Below are 25,025 nucleotides of genomic sequence, written 5' to 3'. Positions count from 1 at the left end.
CCCCCCCCCACAACACACACACACACAAAAAAACACGCACACTTGCACACAGATACTTGTTTTTTAAACTATTGTATCTTAATGCTTAACGGTTTATTGACGAAGTGGGCCTTTGTGTTATTATCAATAGACTATTCTACAAGACTTTATTATCATGTAGCCTCCATTTCCTTTCTCTATGACCCACCTTACATTGCTGAGCTGTACAACAAATCTCGGTGGATTGCTTGTGTGCTGCTTGGAAACTGCTCTAATCCATTTTTTGTTCCATTGGACAGTACTTCCCTAAGAAAGTGGGCTCACCAAGAAAAAGCGAAATTGTATTCATTGCACCAACTGGGGAGGAGATCAGTTCTAGAAAACAATTGGAACAATACCTTAAGGCACATCCAGGCAACCCTGCAATCTCTGAGTTTGACTGGGGAACTGGTGAGACCCCCCGACGATCAGCAAGGATTAGCGAAAAGGTGAAATCAAGTCCACCTACAGACAGCGAGCCTGCAAAGAAAAGATCTAGAAAATCTTCAGGATCAAAGAAGGAGAACAAAGAAACTGAACCTGCTTCAGAGGAAGGCAAGGGGAAGGTAACTACTGAAGAACCCCAGGATCCAGAAGCTAAAGGAGAAAAGGAACTTGAGAATGGAGATGAGAATGAAAAAAATGAACAAACCAAGGATGCAGAGGTAGATAAGGAAGAGACTGGTCTGAACAATAAGAATGATGCAGAGAAGATTGGGAATAGTCATGCGGAAGGTGGAAATGTAACTGCTGACAAGCCTCCAGTTGAAGTAGGTCAAAACCAAGAAATGGTTACTGAAGCATCCCAAGAAAATGGTGCAACTGAGAATAAGCAGGATAAATCAGATGCTGTGATTCTTGATGCAAATGGCAGTGCCGAGAAAGAGGAGGATCCGATTGCTGTGCCACCTGCATCTGCTGAAGAGATCAATAATGCAAAGCAAGATATCGCGGTAACTGATGAAAGAAGTAACCCCGTTCAAGCCGAGGAGCAACTGAAGAAGGAGGGTGAGCTAGTTGACAATGGAAATGTTATTTGGAGCTGTGCACAGTGAAGCAACCATTCATATTCGCTGCTGAAATGTTGTGTATTATTTTGCCTTAGGCGACCGTGACTTCTGTGATACTGTCGAAGTTGTTTAGTTATTTTGTGACCTCAATGGATGACTGTAGTATTCTATATATGATTTGGTGGTAGCTATTTAGGAGAACTATCTTTAATCTTAGATTAGGACTTATTATTTTCCCTAGTTCATCCATGTAGATTATTGTAGACTCTAGTCTCTACTCTAGTCTCTACTTCGTTTTAGTAGTATGTAGATTATTGTAGACTCTTGTCTCGAAATCGTGTTAGTAGTCGGTTAAATTCTACATTGCTCCGTATTTCTGAAATTCTTGTAGGATTAAAGTCAATATTATTGTACCCTTTTACTCAAATCCTTCCTCAAGCCACGGTTACAAAACGTGAATTTTTTCATTACAAAACCTTAGGCAAGATTCCTTGCAAATTTAACAAATTTATTCGTTTTATCTTGTAAAAAATTACGAGTAAAAGGTTAATGAAGCTGCCTTTGGGGGCCAAAAAGTGAGGAGCATTTTTCATTCCCTGGTTGTGTGACTGTGACTCAAGGTTTCTGAACACACTTACCTATGATGACACGTAAGGTATTACCAATAACATATTTCACGTAACTCTATAGAGACAAGAGACAATGACATACATAGAGCAAGTGAAAACCATAAAACATGAAGTGCAAAAGATTACTTTAAGAATGAGGAAAAGGAAGAATCTATTCTTATCTGGGGAAAACAACCTCTGCCCCCAATCATCTTTGGTTTAAGGCCAAGAATCTCGTGTTTATGGCAATGCCTGCGGGAAAAGTTTTGAATCATCCCCAGGAGTTTTGTGGTTTTTCCCTATTCCTCGTTTCCCTTATTCAGTTATTATATAATACAAGGATCCACCTACATGTTTTTTCTACAATTGGAATCCCTTCATCTTTCTAAATATGATCACCAAGTTCTCTTCACCATTCTTTCTTTGGCTGCTACTCTTGTCATGTGTATTATTTTCCCATGGTAATGTATATCTCTTTCCAAAACATGCATTGTTATGTTGAATTTCTTAGCAAGTTTTGACAGTGTGTTAATTAATTTTGATGCAGCATTAGCGGATAAAGCATTTACAGGAACATACGGAGTGAACTACGGTAGGATAGCAGACAATCTGCCTCCCCCGGAGAGTGTAGTCACGCTGCTGAAAGCCGCCAAGATCAAGAACATAAGGATATATGATTCTGATCATCAAGTCCTCATGGCATTCAAAGGTTCCGGAATTGAAATCGTGGTTGGACTTCCCAATGAGTTCCTGAAAGACATGAGCGTGGCCGAGGATCGCGCCATGAGTTGGATCAAAGAAAATGTAGAGCCATTCATTCCGGGGACTAAAATCCGTGGAATAGCGGTGGGAAATGAAATCCTTGGAGGCACAGATATTGAGCTCTGGGAAGCTCTGCTTCCAGCAGCTAGAAATGTGTATAGTGCCCTTCAAAAGCTTGGTTTAGCCAAAGACATTCAAGTTTCAAGTCCACACTCAGAAGCAGTGTTTGCAAATTCATACCCTCCATCTTCTTGCACTTTCAAGGATGATGTGATGCCATATATGAGGCCTCTCTTGCAATTCTTCTCGCAGATTGGTTCCCCATTCTTCATAAATGCATACCCTTTCTTGGCCTACAAGAATGATCCTCAGCATATTGATATCAACTATGCTCTATTCCAAAAGAGCCCCGGAATTTATGATGCTAAGACAAAGCTGCACTATGATAACATGTTTGATGCTCAAGTTGATGCGGCTTATGCTGCTTTGGAGAAGGTTGGCTATACCAAGATGGAGGTCATTGTTTCTGAGACCGGCTGGGCTTCTCGTGGCGACGAGAACGAGGCTGGTGCAACGCTGAAGAATGCCAGGACTTACAACAAGAATTTGCGGAAGCGCCTGCTCAAGAAAAAGGGGACTCCTTATAGGCCAAAGATGGTGGTGAGGGCTTATATATTTGCTTTGTTCAACGAGAATTTGAAGCCTGGCCCAACCTCTGAGAGAAACTTTGGCTTGTTTAAGCCTGATGGAAGCATTGCATATGATATTGGCTTTACCGGACTCAAACCTTCTTCCGCAACTTCTTTACATAAGGTATATATGGATCTTCATCATCATGCTTTCCTTGTAATCTTTATTCCATTTCCATGTTTCTAACTAACTATGATGTCATGCAGGGTATTGGATCTTCCTTCGTAATGGTTTTCACAACTTGTGCTGCTATTCTTCTTCTTCTAGCATTGTGATTGACATGCAAATTCGGCCATTCTTTGGATCCTCTAACAGTTTTCACTACACACACCCATCACAAGAAGAAATCTCTAGCTGACTACTTAACCTTGTATTCTTCTTATATTAACACTCAACAAATGTGTCATATGCTTGATGATTAGGCATTGAATCTTGTCTATATATTGCTGTTGACTTGTTGTTTTTGTCAACGTTTCAGCAGTGTAAAGCATGTTTTGTGCAACATGTATGTGAGAATATATATGTAAAAACAGAGCAACTTCTTCCTTCCAGGATTTGTATATTGTCACTATATGATGGAGTGGTAGTGTTACATACTCAGAATCTAGAACTCGTTCATTTTTCGAAATCAAGCTATTTTTTTTAATAAATAAGTGTTCACATTATTAAAAATTCTTGTCCTACAAAAGAGACAATACTTTGAGTACAGATTTTTTAAGTGATCAATAATGATATTAACGACCCTTAATACCTTTAGAGCAATGCTAGGAGTCCGTAACTTTTGTTGGTAGCCATCAAATAGCCATCAATGATGATTTAATGGTGTGAGATTGGTGTGAGATTTCATCTAATGACTCACATTTCTCTGCTGGTTACATGCTGGTCAAAATTCAATAAAATTGCTGCCCCTAGACTTTTCCATACCTTTATGCGTGGTTCTTTACATCGTGCTTTTTCCTTTTCGCCCCAATATATGTCTCTTAGTACTTGTTTGGGTGTTATTATTTTGATAAAAAAAAAGATCTTTTTTATTTTTTAGCGTGTTTGGTAAATTTTTAATAGTAAAAGTAAAAGTACTAAAAAAATAAAAAAATATCTTTTTTGATAAGCTGTAATTTACATCTTTATTTCTCTTTAAAAAAAGATGTTTTTCATGTAATAAATAAACAAAAAAGTACTTTTATATTGTTATATCCAAACATAATTAATAGATAAAAAAAATTTTTTGCATGAGATATCCAAACATAAAATTACTTTTACTTTTTCATAAGATCTTTTAAAAAAAATAACTCAAAAAATTTTTTTTTCTTTAGAAGCTACCCAAACAAGCTCTTAATCACCTTAATTAGACTATTATCTTTGAGTCACTATCCTTTATATAAACCTTAAGTTGGTATTCGTTATTGTCCCCAATTAATCTTCTTTAGGATTTCTGTCTAGTGCTTCTACTTTGTAGCTAGGTAGTGCTAAAATAAGCCAAATCGAAATCAATTTTATATGACCATTCAAATAAATAAATTATATGCACACGACAAAAGTGAAAGGTTCAACTAAACTCTTTAACATAGATAAAGTGCTGATAAGCTTTAAATTTTTTTTTTTTTTTGATGAATAAACTTTAACTAATTTTGTTGCATGAATATGAGACATTTATGAATATGATGACGAGTAAGTATTAAAAATTTAATATATGTGATGTTGAATTCGGGTAACAGTCAAAATCAAAATGAAGATAGTTTTGCCAACTAATGCTCAACCTAATCGCTATATTATAATCTATGTGACCGACGACAATGATTTAGACACGATAGAAAATTAGAAAGGTAAAATACAACAATTAAAAACCAAGCTTTAATTTGTAGACATTGCTGAATATTTTTTAGTGTCCACCCAGCTTAATTAAATATGAGGATTTGCAATGTGGAATCCGATTCCGTCGTAATTTAGTTCATGCTGTCAGAACTCAGAAGATATTATCGTATTTTTTTTCTCTATTTTGTCGCTTTAATTTGGTCCCACATCATTTTATTTAAAAAATGTCAGAAAATTATTAAAATTTTATTATTTTTTTGCCATTACTTTTAGTCATAACTCAATTTCTTTAGTTTAATAATTAATAGCATATTTAAACTCACACTTTTAAACATTAATAACTAATTAATAACTAAAAATAATAAATTCTAATACCCTTTATAATTATTCTAGTTAAGTTTATTGAGCCAGCAACAACGGTTGATGCATGTGAAAAAGCTTTTCCACATCCTTTTTTAATTCCCACTTTTTCTTTTGTTGCTTTTTTTTTTATTTTTTTTTTGCTTCCCGGTGTTGTCCTAGCTAGTATCTTTATATTGGATGTTATTCCTTACTCTTGGCCACATATATTAGTATGACCAAGCTATTCCTTATTGATTGTTTGAGGTCAAAACGGTGTGGGACGCAATCATATAGTCTCTGCAGAATTTATTCATGGAATCTTTGGATCATAAAAATGGCAATACGAGAGACGGAAGTACAACTCATCAAGAGAATATTTGAAGTTCCAAATGTGAGGTCGACACCGTTTTGAATATTTGAATATGTATAGTGCGTACATCAACCTTATTCCGTTGCAAATAGTAAAAGACTAAAGACTAGGAACTAGCTGGGATCTTAGCTTATCTTGTTACACAAGTACGAATTTCACGGTCATAAGGAAGTTAGATTACCAATGACCTTATATCAACACCAAAAATCTAAAGGAAAGTACAAGGTTAGTAATTATGATATGGAAAAGGTTCAATAACGATGGTCTTAATTAAAATATTAAAACATGAAATGTGCATCATCAACATGGTTTCTCAAGATTATACATGTTGATTTTACTTTTTTTTTTTCCAGACACATCAACATTTTGAAAGCGAAGTAGCAATGACACCATAGATACATAGCCATGACGTATCCAGAAGACCATAGCATACGTCGAATATTGTGAACAAATTGAATTATTCAGCTAGCAACGCAAATCTGAGACTTTAATGAATTAACCACAAATAAACAAAAGGTACGTAGCAACTCAGCGCTGATATTTATATATTATGAATGATAATAATATAAAATTTACAGAAGCACATAAAAGAGAGACGTTATTATTATTAATCTTAGAGCATAAAAGACGGGGCAGAGGTTCCCTTGGAGGGTGACACCCAAATTAAAGGACGATTAATGTTTGGTTAAGTAATTAATAAACAAAGATGGAGCAATTAATTAAGAGGAGTGCTAGAGGCTATAACTTTTTAATAGTGCGAGATTACATCTAATAATAGAAAATCACTCACTTTTCTTTTTTCTTTTGATGATTAAGTGCTGGTCATAAAATACAAAAGCTTGTGCCTCATTAATGCTGGTGTTGTGTAGTAGCAGCAGGGAGAGGGTGCACAGCAGGGTGGTCGGCAGGAGCAGTGTTAAGAAGGTCGTGATCGTCGCCGTTGATCTGATCGAGAACGAGAACAAAGGCCATGGCGAAAGCGGAATCAAAAAGAGGTTTGACGCAGAGGGAGAAGACTTCCTTGCCAAGCATAACGCTTGTGGTGGGGTCCACCTTGCGTCTGATCTCGGCAACTGGTTCCTTCGAAGCGTTGAAGACGGTGCAGGAGCGGTGGGAGAAGCATCCCTCGATGTGGTACTCCTCACCTGGGTTATCGTAGACCTCCACCGTCACGCTTGAGCGTCCGATGATGGATGATCTCTTCACGCTGAAGATCGGCTTGTCCCCCTCCCTTCTCTCCCCTTTGAATCCTTCCCACCGTTGATGCAGACTGGGCCTCTTGCGGCGAACTGTGAGGAGACACCGGCCGTTTGCATCCATAAGAACGAGCTCGTCTCTGTCGCGGGCGTCGGGTCCGTAAGAGTCAACGCGGAAGACTAGTTGACCCTTGCAATCGTAGACGGTGAAGCCATCTCCCGCGAAGAACAGAGACGTCTTCAGCACCGTCAGCTGCGTCTCCGTCTCCGTGTCTGTGTCTTCCTTCAAGACGACGTCGCTCATTATTGTTAGTTGGAGAGATGAGAGCGATTAGATAGCTTGATAATGTGAAAGAAAGTAAAGGGAGGAGGAACAGATTCAGTGTGTATTAGATGGTGGTGTCAGTGTGTCTCGCCTGTCCTGTGGGGTATCACATATATAGTTTCTATTTTCTACACCAACAATTTAAAATTAAAATATCTAGCGACCTGATGTGACTCCATATATTATTCATTTTCACGGTACTTTATTTTTAAAATCTTTAAATCTGTGCCGAAAGTTTCTAAACATGGTAGCCAATCACTTTTCTTCAAAGACTTGGCTTATTCATGACTAGTGAAATACATGTGTGGTTATGGATCGGATGACTTGGAATATATAAGTTTGCAGGGTGTGGCAGAGTTCAGATTTGGTTTCGCTGCCACTTGCTCCATCTCCTCCACAAATTAAATATCCCAATTTATTTTTGTTTTGGCTCCATTCTCCCATCCCAGAATTTGTCTAATAATAACTCATACTTTCCAAAACTAAAAACCAAATCATCAAATTATGATAACTAATAACAACCGTAAGAGTGTTGGAAGTTGCCAGCTAAAATGAGTGAGAGCAACTGGAATGGAGTGGAAGGGGAATGGAAGATTATTGTATGCATGATTGCATGCCAGACTCTTCCCATATATTTAGAAGGAGTAGTAGCGAATTTTGTAATTTATACTTATCAATTAGTTGTCATTAATATTTTTAATGATATAAAATTATATTTAATAGTGCAAAATTATTTATTGATTAAATAGTTGTCAAATTTTAATAAAAATATTAGTCTTTTAGACTTTTTCTATATTTAGACCCCACCTTGCCGTTCCAATCAAATTCAAATGCTTCCATACATATATAGAAGCTACATTAGTATACCATCATGGAATATGGCTCCTTGTATACGTATGGCTACAAAAATTAAACTTGCAAAAGTCAAAAACCACGAAATGTGGAGAGGTCATCAATTTCCTACCACCATGCACCATACCTCACAAATTGACCAAATGTGTCACTATCTCATTCTCATCATATTTCGTGCAACTCCAACAACTATATAACGCACGAGAATCCCATCTGCAAATATACGTCTAATTGAAAAAAGTTTGATGATACTAAGGAGAGATAAGAAAAGTAGCTTCTAGTTTAAGTAATATAATAATGAATTCAATCTTTGACTTGAGTGCATTGTTATAGTTTACTTGTACTTGCCTACTTGGGGTTGAGGATAAATTAGTCAATAATAATATTGGTGTGGATAGAGTAGATAACGGACTTTGATTTCTTTTTTTTGTTTTTATTTTGACCCACCCTCACCGCCCATGCTGGCTCCGGAGACCGATCTCTTCACAAACTTACCTTACAAGACAGAATGACCCAACTTTTGTATTTCAATTAATTGAGAACATGTACATTGGTCCGCTTCAAAGGATAATAATAGTGCTATGTTGTGGAGGATGTTTTGACACATCAATAGGTATTACTGTTTGGGGCATGATTAAGTGTTGAATGCTGGTTTATCGATAATGATTGTTTTTTTTGGTAATACATCGATAATGATTTTTGGCAAGGTTGGGTGGGGTAACTGCAAGTGCCAAAGAGTCAGAACCCAAATAAAATTCAAACGCGGAGTAGCTGGTGAAAGATGGGCGTACTTCTACTTCCTATTGGGTCGTTGTTGGGTGCCAAAAAGCCTCTTTCCTTGTTTATACGTTATTTTGTTCATAAATACGTATAATTATAAACAAGGGTAATTTTCTTAAATAAATAAAGAGGTAATGACTAAATCAGTATTCGAAAGATTCAAACGCTGACATTTTGATACCTCACTATTGTTATTAACAAAATGGTCCTTAAAAGATTTTAAAATTTGACAAGCGTATCCACGAGTTCACCGGAGCACATTTTCGGCAAGCACAGTGCTGATATAGCCACTGCGTTTTGATGACATGGCAAATACCCTTCCCCACTCTAATTCTTCTCCTTCTCCTTCCCCCTCCCCAACGCACTCCCCCCTTCCCCTTCCTGAATGCATTCTCCCCTCTCCCCAACCCTAATCCTTCTCTCCCCCTCCCTAATCCTAATCCCCCATCTCCAACGCACTTCCCCTCTCCTCAATCCAAAATCCCCCTTTCTGAACCCTAATTCCCTTCCCTTACCCCTTTGAATTCTAATCCACTTCCCAACACAGTGTCTCACACTCTCAACTCTTTCTCCCCTTCGCCTTCATTGCTGTCGCCTTCACTACTTGTATGTGCTTGCTGCTAGCCCCCGTCCCCTTTCCCATTCTTCCGTGTATCGAAGACGAGGTCTCACTTCTGGCACTGCTTCCTCTCTTGCAAGTAGCTCTCTCCCGTGGTTCCCGTCACTCTTTACACTGCCTCCTCCATTGCCATTCGGAACCACTTCATTCGCCGTCCTGCTTCAGATTCTCTTCTCTCCTTCTCGCGAATTTGCTGGTTTTGTTCTTTTTAAAAAAAATTGTTAAAATCATCTTGCATTCATCATTCCCTCTTCTTCCCTGTGCTAAATCGTGTGATTTTTTCCTTGATTAAATTGTTAACATCGTTGAGAATTGCATGAGCAAGAAGTGTTTGATTTTGGAATGTGAAATGCCAAATCACAAAATTATTCAATATATATGGTTTTAATCTGAAATGCTAAATGAAATCTGCAAATCATTTTGAAAGGTTAGCAAAAATTGATGAATTTATTAAAAGGAGTAAGGGAAGGGGATTAGGGTTCAGAAAGGGGGATTTTGGATTGAGGAGGGGAGAAGTGCGTTGGAAATGGGGGATTAGGATAGTGAGGGGGAGTGAAGGATTAGGGTTGGGGAGAGGGGAGAATGCATTCAGGAAGGGGAAGGGGGGAGTGCGTTGGGGAGGGGGAAGGAGAAGGAGAAGAATTAGGGTGGGGAAGGGTATTTGCCATGTCATCAAAACGTAGTGGCCATGTCAGCACTGTGCTTGCCGGAAATGTGCTCCGGTGAACTCGTGGGTACGCTTGTCAAATTTTAAAATCTTTTAAGGACCATTTTGTCAATAACAATAGTGAGGTACCAAAATATCAGCGTTTGAATCTTTCGGATACTGATTTGGTCATTACCTCATAAATAAAATAGACATCAATTTGACCTGATTACACATTTTAAAAAATGAATATATATGTAAATACATTTTTTTATGAATCTATAGAAATCGCTACTGACAATAGTGGATTAGGGGAAAACGTAAATCGCTACAGATAGTAGCGATTTATGTGTATTGGATAATGAACGTAAATTGTTGGAGGCAGTAGCAGTTTACGTTGAGTTGACTGTGTTACCAAGGTCCAAGTACCCAACTCCAAGAGTGTCTAGTATGTCAAGAGCTTCCAATTTGAAATGAGCGCTTCATTGTGGTAACGCTCAAGTTTCTTTCATGAATCAAATATTCACGCTTCTATTTGAAATAACGTCCCTCATTTTGAGGGTTAACAACGTCTATTTTAGGAAGAAGGTAGGCTCGCAGGTGTTACTCTTGGATGACGCTCTTTGAGTTGGGCGTTATCAACGCTAAACTTTCTTTGATTCACGCTATTAAGATGCATATAAGCTTCATGAATTAACGCACTAACATTAATTCATAAAGTTTATATGCATGTTAATAGTGTGAATCAAAGAATGAAGCATGCAAGCAATACATATTATTCAAGAAAATAGCAAAGCATGCAAAGAAGGGAATGGATCCTCTCCAGTGAAGAAAAAACTGGATGGTGTCAATTGTGATATTTCACCCTTCATTGCTCTCTCTCTCATATTTAATTTTGCCCCCACTTATAAAGTTAACGGTGAGAGATCACACTGCATTTCCTCAATTGTTGAAAAAGCTGGAGAGGATCCATTTCCTGCAAAGAAAGTTTGACGTTGGTAACGCCCAACTCAAAAGGCGCTATCTAAGAGTAATGTCTGCGAGCCTACTTTCTTCTCAAAATGGACGTCGTTAACGTCTAAAATGAGGGGCGTTATTCCAAATAGAAGCGTGAATATTTGATTCATGAGAGAAACTTGAGCGTTATTACAATGAAGCGCCCATTCCAAATTGGAAACTCTTGACATACTAGACACTCTTGGAGTTGGGCACTTGGGCATTGGTAACACACTCAAAGTAAACCGTTACTACCTCCAGCAGTTTACGTTCAATATCCAATATACATAAACCACTACTGCCAACACCATTCTACAGAAACTGTTGCTGTCTATAGCGACCGCAGCTGTCAGTAGCGGTTTACGTTCTTTCCTAATTCGCTACTGCAAATAGCAATTTCTATAGATTCATAAAAAATACATTTGCGCCTTCGTTTTTAAAAATGTTTAATCAGAAAGTTGATGTTTGTTCCTTGCGAGATAAAGCTTTCGAAGTGTGATCGACTACAAGATCCGTCAGGGGGCTCGGAAGTATTCTCCTCGGAACTGAAGACCTCGGCGTAGAACCTGCAAAAAGGACTCCGACGCTCAAGTCAGTGCTCGGTAATATAAACTTCAACAAGTAAAAGTAAAAATAAGGAATTTGCAGGGTTTGGTGCTATGGAGTCGTTTTTCCTAGCAGCTTGTGATCACTGTTTTTCCTTTCAGAAATCGAAGCATGACGGATTAGTCGGGTACCCAACCACATTCTCGGACCAATGCTAATCTTATGGCGGCCAACGCCGTTTTACTCGCGGAGAATCAGCGCATGGCCGAACTGTTAGCTACGCTACAAAATGGTGGCGAAAGGAAGAACGTCATAGCAAATACCGAACAGTACGAAGAGTATCAGTCAGAATCCAATGCGAAAACAGGGGAAACACCCCCGAAAACAGGGAGACGACGAGCTAACCCTTTTTCTGAAGAAATTACGAGTTTTAAAATGCCTCAAAATTTCACACTTCCTATGACTTTGGCACCGTACAAAGGGATCGGAGATCCTAAAATTCATGTCATGAAATTTGAATCTATGATGTTCCTGAATAGTGATTCCAATCCCATTCTGTGCCGATCTTTTCCCACTTTTTTAGATGGTGCCGTATTATTACCTGCAGGGTCAATAACCAGCTTTGACAATTTCTCTAAGTTGTTCATCAATCAGTTTGCAGCCTCAAAAATCTATGTAAGGGACTCGGACTACCTTAGCACGATCAGACAAGGACAACATAAAAGACTGAAAGACTACATGACACGCTTTACAACAGCCGTCATGGAAATCCCCGACCTCAATCCCAAAGTACAGCTCCACGCCATCAAGAGCGGCCTCCGACCGAAAAAGTTTCAGGAGGCCATAGCTGTCACGAAGCCAGAGACCTTGAAAAAATTTCGAGACAAAGCAACAGGGCAGATCGAAATTGAGGAGCTACGGAAAACTCGGAAGAACAATGTCCATTTTATTTATTTAAGAAAATTGTCCTATAAACAATGTATATATGTTTCTGACTTGTTGTGCAAGGTTTAGTCATAGTCAAACTTTATCACTGTTTCTATTCTAATATTTTCAAGCGGGTTCATTCTTTTTTTCCTAGGTGCGTTTTTCTTTTAGTTAATGGAATTTGGAAACATAAAGCTTAGCTTTAAAATCGTGTAAGTGATTAAGGTATTGACAAGAGTATACATATAGTTAATCTGAGTTCCATGCCCAGGCATGCAGTTGTCTTGGAAAGAAGACTATATTGAATTAAATAGAGAGTTAATTAGAAGAGCGCGAGCGAGCATGCATGAGCGCTGGCTTCTATATATGTACATTAATTAATGGAAAAGTATTAGAATTCAAAATGGCGATGACCGCCAGCCAGCTTAATTAGGAATATATTAAAACAAATAATCCATGCGGATGGAGATGGATTTTTATTATTGGTTATTCTGCAGTGGGTATCTGGCTGCTGCTGCCAAAGCACGTTGCTGCTCTATCTGCACAAACATTATATTACGATGAATTGATGATGATGTAATAATGAATAATGTAATAACGAAGAGTAGTTGAATTACTTGGAATAGTTCATGCAGTTTGTTCTTGAGATAGCAATATTCATGTTCCAGCATCTCCAAGGCTCGCAGGCATCCAGGACGGTTACTGTGGTGAGTAGCGGCGCGAAAGGCAAGGCAGACAGTGGTGAGTCTCTTGGCGCCAATGCTGGAGCTGCTTCCCATGAATTGATTCAAATGGATTCCCATTTTGTTGTAGTCGGAGAAGTCCCTGTCCATGAGCAATGATCTGAGATTGCTGAGAAGCTTCTCAGACTCGTGGAAGTAGATGTTGAGGACCTCGGAGACGAAGCTTGGGGAGGACTCGTCCTGGAGGTGGTGAAGCTGCAAGAAGTGCTCGTCCAGCACTCCCTGGTGGAAGAGGAAGCCCAGTAGGCGGTTCATGTCGGCCCACAAGAGGTCCGCACCCAGACCAAGCATCCACACTGGCACACCCGTTTTGACTCGCTCTTAATTAATTACAACTTCCTTTTCTTGTCTTTTGTTTTGGCCTCTAATATTCACGGGGGAGCATACTATATATTCCGCTTCACCATACCTACCTCTTGTGCATGAATGGAAGGCGTGCAAATTGAAGGGGGAATACCGAGATCAATGTGGGGTATCTACCGGACCATGCTAGCGAGACCTACTACATACCCCCAGGCCAGGCCATCACCTTTTCCTCCCGTTCCCGGTCACTTCGCGTGCGCCTCTCCTTTCCACCTTCCTCATCCCCGTCCCCGACAACTCCTTCCACCCGGTAACTTGTCAGTCACCCCTCGCCCCCTTTTCCACGGTTCACACTTTCCCCTTCATATGCTTTCCAAAAATGCTATTTGTATAGCAAAGTAGCCACGTAGTTTAATTCATGAGATATAACATTTATTATATTTTCGTAGCAAAGGTGATTCCTTTTATGCCAAAAATTTACAATCTTAATTAAGCTATGCTTCCCTTTAGTCCTTTTTACTGGTATATATATATTGTACTGATACAACGTAATAACCTCAGTTAATTTGTCAACCAACATAGTCCACAAATTAAAAAAGATTTGATTAGTTAATCTTTGTTAATAATGTAAACTTCTTTTCTAAAATTGAAATCTGACCTTATTATTTTCAGAGTTTACCTTAATATTTTCAGAGTTTAACTAATATTCAGTTTAATGACACAAAATAAAGTTATTAATTACAAAATTTTTTATAAAAGATATAAAATTTAGTTTTTAATATTGATCCTATAGTTACAAATATCAAGTCATAACTCGGCATTATGAGTCATAACTCAGTAGAACGCATCACAATGGGCGCTACATTATTAATCGGCTTTACATTACTAATTGGTAATTAACGTCATTAATTGGCAACATACATTACAATTCAGCTTAACTTTTCAAAAAGTGAAACGTCCAACATTATTGCTCTTTAATACAGGCGATAAAGTAGAAGCATAACCGACTGTTACATTTCCATCTACAAAATGTATGATCTCCTATCCTAAACACACCTCGAATTTTCAGTATTAACTTAAGTTTCGGAGTGTCTTTGTAGGTACACTCTCCCTTGTTTCTTGCTCATGCTTCACGTAATTGGACATCTTCTCGGAGTAAAACTCGAATTTTCGCAAAACTCAAAAAACGGTACCGAAGGTAATAACTCGGTGTCGACTCTCAGGAACCGAGCTCTCCCTCCAAGTATTCATACAAGAAAAAATATATTTATTATGTATTTATTAACAAATTTTAATAATAATAATAATCTAAACGTGTTTTAAAAAGGCAGGCATGCTAGCTAATATAAATCTTTCTTTCTAAAATATCCTGACTTCTTCCTTTTTAGCTAACTATTTCATATCATATAGTAGTATAGTATATAGTACTCTATTAGGGTATGCTATGCTATAGGGCAACCGAATGCATTCCCTTATTCACCTTTCTCTTCTCTTTCAGTCCCCATTTTTTTACTCTGTCTTCTGTCAACTTTTCACTTTCTCGGGGAAATTAAAGTAAATAGGTAAGGTAAAAAACCCTCGAACCAACATCTATGTGGACTCACTCTGATGCTGCATTGAAGTCTGGTTGTGGTAATATATAAGGTAATTCTCCTTAAACAAACCTTGAGTGAGGAAATAACTTTTTTCATGTTCCCACTGTCGCTATTTAGTTTTAGAGTTGAGTGTAATCTCATTTTATCATAATTGAGGAGAGCAAGGCAGCAACTTTTGTGATTTGTAGCTATCAATGATAGTTTTAATGGTGTGAGATTGGTACGAAATTTCATTCAATAGCTCACTTTTTTTTGCTGGTTACATACTGACCAGAATTTAACAAAGTTGCTGGCCCTAGACTTTTCCATCGTAATTAACTATCAACATGCTCTTGTAACAAAAAACATTCTGCACGCACGAAAGCATGAACCTAAAATATTTATTTATTATGATCATTCTTCTTTTCACATATATTATTATAACATGATTATATATAGAAACAATATTTTTAAAAGACAAGTGTTAGTTGAGTAACAGGCCGTGACGAAAACGTTAGACTTTAGAGTATGGCAAAATACGAGGAGATTGTTCATTTGTCTCTTTGTGCAATTTTAAACCAAGAAACAAACTGCAGAACGTGACGATGGGTATCATTTTCTATTGAGAATGACACAAACAACAAAATGGACTCCTCACTTAAAACTTAGCACCCACTTTTGAGCGCTAAACTTAAGACCACACGTATTAATTAAATTTCATTGGCCTCTTGCTATCTAGTGCTTCTTCCTACATTAAAATTTGGCTGTATCCCATGCGAGAATATGCCAGTATATATTATTACACAATATATATTATAGTATATCCGAAAGGAAAAGTCTATAGCCCAATAACTTTGTTAAATTCTGGCCAACATGTAACCAGCAAAGAAAAGTGGGTCATTGGATGAAATCTTACACCAATCTCACACCATTAAAACCATCATTGATGGCTATTTAATGGCTACAAATCACAAAAGTTGCTGGCCCCTAGCATTTCTCTATTCGAAAAAGGAAAAGTCTAAAGGACCAGCAGTTTTGTTGAATTTTGGCCAGCATGTAACCAACAGAAAAAGGTGAGTCATTGGATGAAATCTCACACCATTAAATCCAGTGGTGGAGCTTAGTTCAGACAAGGGGTGGCCATGGCCCCCCAAATTTTTTATAAAAAATTTAGTAGTACTTTTTCAAAAGATAAAAAATAGTTCAATTAACTTAAATACTTTACTATGACTTAAAGTATCTAATAAGTTCAATAAATAACACTTTCTCTATCTTTAGGTTCAAATATAAAAAATTAGATATCTTTTATTTATTTAATTTAATATTATTTTATATTTTACTATTTATTTAATTTAATTTTTTATATGATAAAAAATAATAGAATATTCAATAAGTATTAATATTATTGTATTTGTATAAATTGATAAAAAAAATTTAATATATTTTTCCTTCTAACTTCTTCTTTATATATTTTACAGGATATATATTCAAATTTTTATATAAAATAATAATGAAAAATCAAAGAATTGATACATTTTTTAAGAGGAATGCTAATATTTAAGAAGGAGAACATATAACTTTTACAATATCAACACATGTAGATAGTTCTTCTACTTTAATGAATCACGAAGAAAGTGAGATATAACCTTCAAAAGTTCAAAAAGTTATATCTGATGACTTTAACTTTAACTTTTTGGAATGAGATCTTGAAAAAGGGCTTTAAATTTAGCAATATCACCCAAACCAGATAGATGAGATTAGACGAACTTATCTTAAATGAAGTCCATATAAAAAAATATTTTGACAATTATTTTCTATTTGGCCCCCCTAAAATTTTGTTTCAAGTTCCGCCACTGATTAAATCATCATTGATTACTATTTGATGGCTACCAATCACAAAAGTTGCTGGTCTTAACATTGCTCTTCGAAAAATGCATGCTTTTTAGAGCATGATTTTATTAACAGAAAAGAGGAAAACAAAAAGGAGGTATGAAATCAGGCGATAAGGGGAGAGGAGACTTTAAGAAGAAAAATTCACACTCGTCTCCGGTAATTAAGTCATCACCATCATCCACTCGGAGGTAGAGGCATTGCACACTTTCATGTGTGTATTATTCTCACACTTGCATGTAGTCGTTAATTTTTTTTGACCTGACACACATTCAATAATATATAAGCGTTAAAATGCGCATTTTAAACCGTACAGTGAATATGCAAACCCAACAGCATGGGTTAATGTATACTTTAGTCTACTTTATTCAAAAAAAGGGGAAGCATGCATTTTTAAATTTGTGAATAATTAAATTAAAAACCTTGCTTCAAAGGCATGCTTTGTACAGAGTAGTATACTGACGTAAGCAAACTGTTTAATTATATTGCTAAAAGTGTTAATTATATATAACAATATATATGATGATAATAACTATTACTGACAAACTAATATATTTCTTTTTATTGGTGAAAATCCTATGACTGTGCATCTAAGTTTAATTTTATTAATAACAAGTGTGTGTTCAGTGTTCTATAATGGGACGGAGCAAAGAGCAAAAGAATAAAGAAAGAAAGGAAGCATGCTTTGTATTGACGTAAGCATGTGAAAGAAAGCACTTTTCAAGATAAACTCAAAACACTTTTGGATGACCACACCAATTCTGCAATGTGGTTAATATATATAAGAAATTATTATCATTATATTAAACAAATTTGAGGAGTTCGAAATCGTGGGTGGCCGTGTCATTATTCCATTCCGTCCTTTGCAAAAAACAATGCCTTTATTTCTCTCGTCTTCTCCTCGTATGACTTCGAAATTCCGAATGATAAGGCTGGGATGAATACAATGAGTTCCTAAGTAATACTAAAATAGTTTTTTTGGTTCTAGATTAGTATATTGGAGCTTTGTGGTTTACACATGGCTAGCTAGAAGCCATCCTATTCTTCCATTATACTGTGTTCATTTTCAAATAAGAGGTTATCATTATTGGGTTTTTCATGGTTACTATACTCTATATATAGATACTTTTCATTAATAAATATTGAATAAAGCTGGTATTCCCAACGCCAAAACTACTGTTAGTAGTTTGCAAGTGCGCATTTCACCTTACTAATGATTATATCTCTAATACTCTCTAAACTTCCATTGTATATATTGTACAAATATTCTATTAGCTCTTCGTATTTTTTTAAATAACATATTTTTATTTGATTGATAATTGTTTATGTTATTTAAGATAGTCATTATTTACCTATCACTTCCCTGCACTTAAAAGTAATGAAATGTAGAGATTTAAACTTGATAGGGAAAAAAAAAGATAAAACATTATTCCCATTTACACATGATGATGATGATGAAATGAAACACATGCATATGCTTAGAGAGCTATCACCTATCTTGAACTGAAATTTAATTAGTGGCATATCATTGGTGTGAAGAAGAGGGAGGAGAGATGAGAGCAAGCCTTATAACTCTAATTACATCGGTGAGAGACACAACACCAACGAGCAAACACTGCTGATTCACCACCCACACTCGATGCACATGCTTGGTAACTGCCTTGTGAATCACCTCCGACAAAGGAGATTCAAGATGACAAGTCACAAGCTCCTTCCATGAGATGGGTGATTCCGGTGCCGCGAACAAAGGACTGGCCGAAATGTGTTGGGTGAATGCAAGTGCGCTTATCCCGAACCATGACTTGAGCGTGTTTATGTAGCATCCCCTTAAATCAGTTGCAGAGAATGTCCCAACAAGCTTCCTAAATCTCCCATTTACGAGCTGCCTGTGATCATCAGGGTTGACGTCATCAGAGGATTGAACAATAGGTACAGCGTTCAACATGGCAGACTTTAAGCACTTGATGGCATCCAAGAGTATAGTGCGGTCAGTGATGGCATAGATCTGTTCCGTGTCGGCGGCCAAGTCTTGAACAGAGCGCGCCAGAATGGCCTGTAACTCGTCAGATGCGTGATCTCTCAAGAACCTAACAACATCCAGCTGAGTCAGCATTTGGTAGCCGGAAGCAGACTCCACCAGTTCAACACCACCGCCTGGTGACCATCCACTCTCCATCTGGCTGTCCACCGGCACCATCGCACGATGAACTCCTTTGCTAAACACTTCCATGCAATCTAACAGGCTACAATATAATACTAATAATATTAGAAAAATGTTATCCTACTCTCTCTAAAATTTGTTAAAATAACATATAAGTTATTCTTTCTAGAGTAACATGTAAGTTACCTTATGTGATGTGTCATATATATTAAATCATCTAATAATTTTCCACTGTTAGATACCTGGTGTAGGGATTAAGAGTCCACAGGCTAAGCCCTTCAAAAGAGTGGCCAATGATGGAAGAAACAGAGACAGACATCCTTTCATGGAGATCGTTTGTCATCTCATCGCCGCCGCCACCCAAATCCAAGTGGTCCTTGCCGGCTATGTGGGCCACTATATCAAGCATCGTCACCATCCCGATGTAGTGCTTTCTCACCACTCCTGTTTGCTTGTCAGACTCCACGATCATCGAACCCCCCGCGCCGATCCACTGTCCCGGCGGGGCTGCCACTGGCACAGCCAACACCCTGTTTGCGACCAGCGTGTTCATGGTGTCAGCCAGGGACGCCGTGTATGGCACCTCCACCAGCCTCTTCTTATCCACCATGAGATCCTTCACCTTCCTCTCCTGTAGTCTCATGCTTTCGCTGCGTTGCATGCTGGCTCCCCCTCCACCGGACTTGAATTGCTGCTTCATCTTTTCAACTTGAATATATTTCCTTGCTCTCAATGAAACTAACAAGTGCTTATTCCCGCTGCAACTAGTAGCTGGAAAATACAGAGCTAGCATCAAAATCGATTTATTAATCAGGATATAGTACGCAATCTTTTTTTATTTTCTTTTTCCTTTGGGTATGTATGCCCTGTTTTACAGTACGTGTTGCCATATTGTGCATCCACGTTCTTCTCTTTACAAGCGTGTTTATCTGCAGCTGATGACTCACCAAACACCACGCCGTGCTGCGACACTTAGCGCAACATCCCCATTCCCCATTTCTACTTTCATTTTTCAGGATACATACTCAATATTAAAATATGCTTGTATGTTTATCTATTTGCAAAATGAAAAATGGGCAGCAATTTTTGTGATTTGTAGCCATTAAATAGTTATTAACGATGATTTTAATGGTGTGAAATTGGTATGAGATTTTATCTAATGATTTACTTTTTATTGCTGGTTACATGCTGACCAAAATTTAACAAAGTTATTGACCTTTTAAACTTTTTCTTACAGAATTTATATTAAAAGGATATATTAATTTTTTAAAGAAGAGAATTTATTATTTTTTATTATTATTTTTAATAAATTTTTTAATTTAATAAGTTTAACAATATATTTTAATTTATGTTTTTAAATATTAATAGCTAATTGTTCATCAAATTAATAACCTTTTTTGTGTTTTTGGCATTGGTCGTCCTTGGTATTTTTATCTTGGGTTTCCCTTCTTTAGTATAGTTAAGAAAGTTAGTAGTAAAGCCCATGCGAGAGTGGCCCAAAGATGAGTGATAAAGAGCGCCGGGTGTAAATCCCGTGATAGAAATAAATGCGCAAAAATGCGTGTTCCGGTCCCCTCAGCTCACAATTCCGAATTAATAAATAAAAATCCGGCCATTCTCGTGAGCATACATAAATAAGCTTCAGTGCACTGACTATCCCCACATGCAGCAACAACAAATACTAAATCTAAATGGGTCCATCCATTAAATGCATGCAAGCCGCTATATTAACCCAACCCCCATCATTATTCAAATTTCAAACCAAAAACTTGCTCCATCTTCACAATGAAGCTCCATCTTCTTCTATTTCTATGGTGTATGTTGTTGTTATTGCAACATGCAACGCCATACACAGTCATCATGTCTGACTCTGGCGTGCCATCAACCCTAGTAGACGGCCCCCAAACCGCCTTCTCCATGAAGCAAGACGCTGTCCGAACCGATTCCCGTGAACAAGAGGCAGTTTACAACATCATGCGTGCCACCGGAAACCACTGGGCCACCGACATCCCCGACGTGTGCCGCGGCCGCTGGCACGGCATTGAGTGCATGCCCGACAAGGACAATGTCTACCACGTTGTCTCCCTCTCCTTCGGCGCACTCTCCGACGACACCGCTTTCCCAACCTGCGACCCAACCAACTCTTCCATTTCCCCCTCCATCACCAACCTCCCTCACCTCAGGACCCTCTTCTTTTACCGTTGTTTCATTTACAACCCCCAACCCATTCCCTCCTTCTTGGGCCAATTGGGCCCATCCCTTCAAACATTGGTGCTCAGGGACAACGGCCATATCGGCCCAATACCGAACGACTTGGGCAACCTCACCCGTTTGAGAGTCCTCGATCTTCACAGAAACAATCTCAACGGTTCTATTCCGGTTTCATTGGGCCGGATCTCCGGTCTGAGGTCGTTAGATTTGAGCGGCAACAAACTAACCGGTCCCATACCAGGCTTAGTTCTTCCCCGTCTGAATGTTTTGGACCTCAGCCAGAACCTTCTAATGGGCCCAATCCCTGCTACTATTGGAGACTGCCACTCTATTATCAAATTGGATTTAAGTCGAAACAGGCTTGTTGGCCCAATTCCGGAAAAAATCAAGGGCCTAAAAGATCTAATGCTTTTAGATTTGAGCTACAATAGAATTCAAGGCCCATTTCCTGTTTCACTTAGAAGCCTGATTTCTCTTCAGGCCTTGATCTTGAAAGGAAACCCAATGGGCCCAGCAATTATACCCAATGAGGTGTTTGAAGGCACGATTGGATTAATGATATTAATAATGTCAAATATGAATTTGCATGGTCCGGTGCCAGAATCACTAGGCAGATTAACGAACCTTCGTGTGGTTCATCTTGATGGGAACCACCTTAATGGGTCAATCCCCAAAAGCTTCAAAGATTTAAGAAACCTTAGTGAAATGAGGCTCAATGATAATAGGCTAAGTGGGAAAGTCCCATTTGGGAAGGAAATCATTTGGAGGATGAAAAGGAAGCTAAGGCTTTATAATAATTCGGGGCTTTGTTGTGATTCTGATTGTGCGGATTCCACCTTTGATTTTGGTATTAGTTTGTGTGAGATTTCGAGTCCGGGTTTGGATAAGAGCGTGGAGCATCTTTCAACCAACGAGAAGCATATGCCAACTACTATGAATAATAATGTGCAATTATCGGATGCTGCTAACACTGCTCTGCCACTTACAACCACATTGCGATTAGTTGTCTTTGTATTACTCTCTCTTCTTTAGTTTATTATTTTTCTTTTTATAGTAGTGGTATGTAAATCTAATATAAATATTATTCATAAACGCAAGTAAATAAGAGAGGCCTTACAGATTTGTCATCAATTACTCGCTTTAGTAGTCGAGGAATGCTAAGGAGCCAGTAATTTTAGTGTTTTGTAACCATCAATTGGTCATCAATAGTGTTTTTAATGGTATGAGATTACATCTAATTGTAAAAAATCACTTATTTTTATTTTGATGGTTAAATGCTGACCAAAAAACACAAAAATTGCTGGCCCCTAAATTTTTCCTTAGTAGTCAGCATAATATTAGGACCATAGTCTTCCTAATATGTAAAAACCTTTTTTAGAGAGGACCAAGTTAATTGTTTATTTTGATGTTCCTTTTCCATACCAAACAGCGAAGTGTTAGAAGAAATTGAACACAAAACAGGATCCTAATCCTTAGATAACAATTATTTTTGTTGCAATGATTCTATATAAGAAGCCAAGGCAAACAGCTCAGAAAGAATTTTAGAACAGCTCAGTGTAGCATATGCCTTAAAAAGGACAAAAACTATTAGGAGTCTAGGATTCTGGTCTCTTCTGACATCAATCATTGAGTCGTCAGAGCCGTACTACCTAATAGGAAATTTTGTATCATACTCAAGTAAAATATGCCAATTTCACTAGACCCACATAACCAAATCAAAACTTCGTTTTAACCAGATAAACTTCTACTTTTCTTGTCACCGGCTTTTAGAAATTAAAATACTGATGTATTCCAAATAATTGCAAACTTTTTAGTTAAGGTGGTCCTCTATTTGCTTTTCTTCTGAATTACCATATACATAAAAATGAAAACTAGTCAGAGAGTATTAGGAATGAATTTTTCTATCTTTTTACTTTATTATATTGTATTTTTGGGTTTACGAAGAAGATACATGTCCATGTGGCATGTGACAGAAAAAGTTAATCTATGTTGTTCAACCAAAGTGTGTGTCCAAAACAGATGTTAGTTTATCTTTTCTTTCACTAACAAACAGTGTGGCAAGAAGTTAATAAAGCTGCCATAATTTTCCGTCTCTTTATGCTTACGAATATTTACGAAAACACACAACAAAACAATCATATATCACTTGACTTCACCAGTCAATAGTGGAAAACCACAATGGTCTATTCTCCAACTTGTGATAATTAATTAATCTTAAAGCTAACATCGCCATATATATATTCGTCACCTCACCTTATTATTTTATGAAAATTTTCAACAAGTTTACAAGGGAATGATTGTTCGCTTAGACATTATTGTTGCAACTAAGAAACCATTATATAAAAAAAAGTAGGCTAAGAAGTAAGAGAAACCCTGCTAAGAACGAATTGATTTTGAACTACCTACCCTCTGCATCAATCAATATGTAACCAAACAATGAGTGAGTACTTATTAACACTTGTACTAGAATGATTTAAACAGATATAACAGACGCTTTAAAAGCTAGATTGGCATAGAAAGTCTGTACTTAGCAGCAAAACAGTACACAGCACATGCAGACGGTGAAGTAAATTCAAAGGAAAGAAAACACCAAAATCTTTTGGAAATTTATTTATATAGTAAATTCAAAACCGATGGTTATATTTTAACTCTAATTTTACATACATTGCACTTGAGTGACATCTTCATGGAAAGCAAATTTAAGTTATTAATCTGCTAGATTCTTTTGACACAATAGAATCTTAACCAATAGATTCTTGAGATTTTATCGTGTCTGCTGATCTAGAAGGAGCTTTCTTTTACTATATCATTTGAAGCAATTTGTTAATTCTTTTACAGATTTGAGATTTCATTTTAATTTGGCGTGAAGAAACATCACAATTCACAACTACTTATCACATGACATGTATTTATTAATTTATTTCCCACGGAGCAAAAACTAAAAACATTTTTTTTTATCATTTTCTTATTATTAAAAAGGATAATGGACCCCACGTGTGGGTGTGTGTTTTTCTTCTTTTTTTTCTTTTCTTTTGAAAAAATGGAAACAGCTGGAGTTTCAGTTTAAAGAGGAGGAAGAAAGGAGGGAGAAGAAGACTTAGCTTACACAGTACACGTCATCTGCTCCATCGAATAACGTTAATAACTTCCAACACCCCTTTTTCTTTTTCTTTTTCTATTTTTAATTTCAACAGAGTTCATAACTTTGCAACAACACCGCCCAAAAAACATGCCTTCAGTTTTTCTTATTCTGTCGGTTACAGCTCTTCATTCGGCTCCAAGCTCAAACGAACTGCTAGCTAGCCAGGCAGAGAGGAGAATATCTTAAAGTTGATGCTCTTGGAGTGAAGGAACAGCAACAGCACCTGATTCACTTTTGTGGGTCGATTTCAAGTTTGGATTTTTGTTTACGTTTCTCTGATTGGTGAGAAGGTTATGGCGTTTTGCCCCATGTTTTGTTGCGGAAATGTTTCCGATCGGTACGACAATCACTTCATTAGTCTCAAGTTCTATTACTTTGTTGTATTATTAGTCTTTTGGATCATATCAATTGGAGGAAAAAATGAATAATAGGCAAGGTTTAGATTCTGGGTTTAGCTCAGTTTTCTTGTATAACTGAAACTGCTATAAGTTACTGTTAGAAG

General features: G+C 37.4%; 7 protein-coding genes and 1 long non-coding RNA gene across 10 annotated transcripts in view; 5 read left to right on the top strand and 3 right to left on the bottom strand.

Annotated features, from left to right (window-relative positions):
- LOC107617890 (methyl-CpG-binding domain-containing protein 11) overlaps positions 1-1,413 on the top strand; it is a 3,492-nt gene extending 2,079 nt beyond the window's left edge. The window contains exon 2 of the mRNA XM_016319767.2: positions 279-1,413. Coding sequence (XP_016175253.1) covers positions 279-1,073 — 795 coding nt within the window. The 3' untranslated portion in view covers positions 1,074-1,413. The remainder of the gene's footprint in view (positions 1-278) is intronic.
- LOC107616791 (glucan endo-1,3-beta-glucosidase 14) lies at positions 1,709-3,716 on the top strand. 2 transcript variants are annotated; one of them, XR_002354440.1, is made up of 4 exons: positions 1,709-2,097; positions 2,184-3,211; positions 3,295-3,458; positions 3,567-3,716. XR_002354440.1 is itself a non-coding variant. In XM_016318713.2 (3 exons), the coding sequence occupies exons 1-3, from the start codon at positions 2,028-2,030 to the stop codon at positions 3,361-3,363; spliced, it is 1,167 nt and encodes a 388-aa protein (XP_016174199.1). In that variant the 5' UTR covers positions 1,709-2,027; the 3' UTR covers positions 3,364-3,716. The 2 variants fall into 2 exon arrangements, 1 of the variants encoding a protein (XP_016174199.1); XM_016318713.2 differs by having other exon boundaries at positions 3,295-3,716.
- LOC110266250 lies at positions 5,283-6,313 on the top strand. The gene is made up of 2 exons (XR_002353340.1): positions 5,283-5,749; positions 5,789-6,313. It is a non-coding gene; the product is annotated as an uncharacterized LOC110266250 (long non-coding RNA).
- Positions 6,192-25,025, bottom strand: part of LOC107619585 (protein LURP-one-related 5) — a 23,083-nt gene continuing 4,249 nt past the window's right edge. The window contains exons 2-4 of one of the 2 annotated variants that reach the window (XM_021110527.1): positions 18,058-18,065; positions 6,466-7,153; positions 6,192-6,335 (exon numbers count right to left, since the gene is read on the bottom strand). In XM_021110527.1, coding sequence (XP_020966186.1) covers positions 6,332-6,335; positions 6,466-7,112 — 651 coding nt within the window. In that variant the 5' untranslated portion in view covers positions 7,113-7,153; positions 18,058-18,065 and the 3' untranslated portion in view covers positions 6,192-6,331. Of the gene's footprint in view, positions 6,336-6,465; positions 7,240-18,057; positions 18,066-25,025 lie in introns of those variants that run through there. The other variant, XM_016321880.2, reaches the window with a different exon arrangement.
- Positions 12,581-13,633, bottom strand: LOC107617208 (pseudo histidine-containing phosphotransfer protein 6-like). Its single transcript, XM_016318965.2, has 2 exons — positions 13,117-13,633; positions 12,581-13,038 (listed from the first exon to the last, which is right to left on the bottom strand). The coding sequence occupies exons 1-2, from the start codon at positions 13,531-13,533 to the stop codon at positions 12,979-12,981; spliced, it is 477 nt and encodes a 158-aa protein (XP_016174451.1). The 5' UTR covers positions 13,534-13,633; the 3' UTR covers positions 12,581-12,978.
- On the bottom strand, positions 18,385-20,141 carry LOC107619760 (SNF1-related protein kinase regulatory subunit gamma-like PV42a). The gene is made up of 2 exons (XM_016322050.2): positions 19,413-20,141; positions 18,385-19,252 (listed from the first exon to the last, which is right to left on the bottom strand). The coding sequence occupies exons 1-2, from the start codon at positions 19,961-19,963 to the stop codon at positions 18,535-18,537; spliced, it is 1,269 nt and encodes a 422-aa protein (XP_016177536.1). The 5' UTR covers positions 19,964-20,141; the 3' UTR covers positions 18,385-18,534.
- On the top strand, positions 20,610-22,489 carry LOC107617018 (protein TOO MANY MOUTHS-like). Its single transcript, XM_016318855.2, has one exon. The coding sequence runs from the start codon at positions 20,956-20,958 to the stop codon at positions 22,411-22,413; it is 1,458 nt and encodes a 485-aa protein (XP_016174341.2). The 5' UTR covers positions 20,610-20,955; the 3' UTR covers positions 22,414-22,489.
- LOC107617102 (PTI1-like tyrosine-protein kinase At3g15890) overlaps positions 24,402-25,025 on the top strand; it is a 2,586-nt gene continuing 1,962 nt past the window's right edge. The window contains exons 1-2 of the mRNA XM_016318903.2: positions 24,402-24,518; positions 24,645-24,860. Of these exons, the coding sequence (XP_016174389.1) occupies positions 24,817-24,860 (44 nt within the window). The 5' untranslated portion in view covers positions 24,402-24,518; positions 24,645-24,816. The remainder of the gene's footprint in view (positions 24,519-24,644; positions 24,861-25,025) is intronic.

Source organism: Arachis ipaensis, chromosome B09 (assembly GCF_000816755.2).
Source record: "Arachis ipaensis cultivar K30076 chromosome B09, Araip1.1, whole genome shotgun sequence".
Classification (NCBI taxonomy): Eukaryota; Viridiplantae; Streptophyta; class Magnoliopsida; order Fabales; family Fabaceae; genus Arachis; species Arachis ipaensis.
Note: the sequence above shows the minus strand (reverse complement) of the source record. Positions and strands in the feature narration are given on the sequence as shown.

Excerpts from the sequence above, each read along its gene's own strand:
- LOC107616791 (XM_016318713.2), top strand. The coding sequence starts at position 2,028 with ATGATCACCAAGTTCTCTTCACCATTCTTTCTTTGGCTGCTACTCTTG. Across the intron at positions 2,098-2,183 it reads ATGTGTATTATTTTCCCATG|CATTAGCGGATAAAGCATTT; the intron begins GTAATGTATATC and ends ATTTTGATGCAG. Across the intron at positions 3,212-3,294 it reads CCGCAACTTCTTTACATAAG|GGTATTGGATCTTCCTTCGT; the intron begins GTATATATGGAT and ends GATGTCATGCAG.
- LOC107617208 (XM_016318965.2), bottom strand. The coding sequence starts at position 13,533 with ATGCTTGGTCTGGGTGCGGACCTCTTGTGGGCCGACATGAACCGCCTA. Across the intron at positions 13,039-13,116 it reads AACTGCATGAACTATTCCAA|ATAGAGCAGCAACGTGCTTT; the intron begins GTAATTCAACTA and ends ATGTTTGTGCAG.
- LOC107619760 (XM_016322050.2), bottom strand. The coding sequence starts at position 19,963 with ATGCTAGCTCTGTATTTTCCAGCTACTAGTTGCAGCGGGAATAAGCAC. Across the intron at positions 19,253-19,412 it reads ACTCTTAATCCCTACACCAG|CCTGTTAGATTGCATGGAAG; the intron begins GTATCTAACAGT and ends ATTATATTGTAG.
- LOC107617018 (XM_016318855.2), top strand. The coding sequence starts at position 20,956 with ATGAAGCTCCATCTTCTTCTATTTCTATGGTGTATGTTGTTGTTATTG.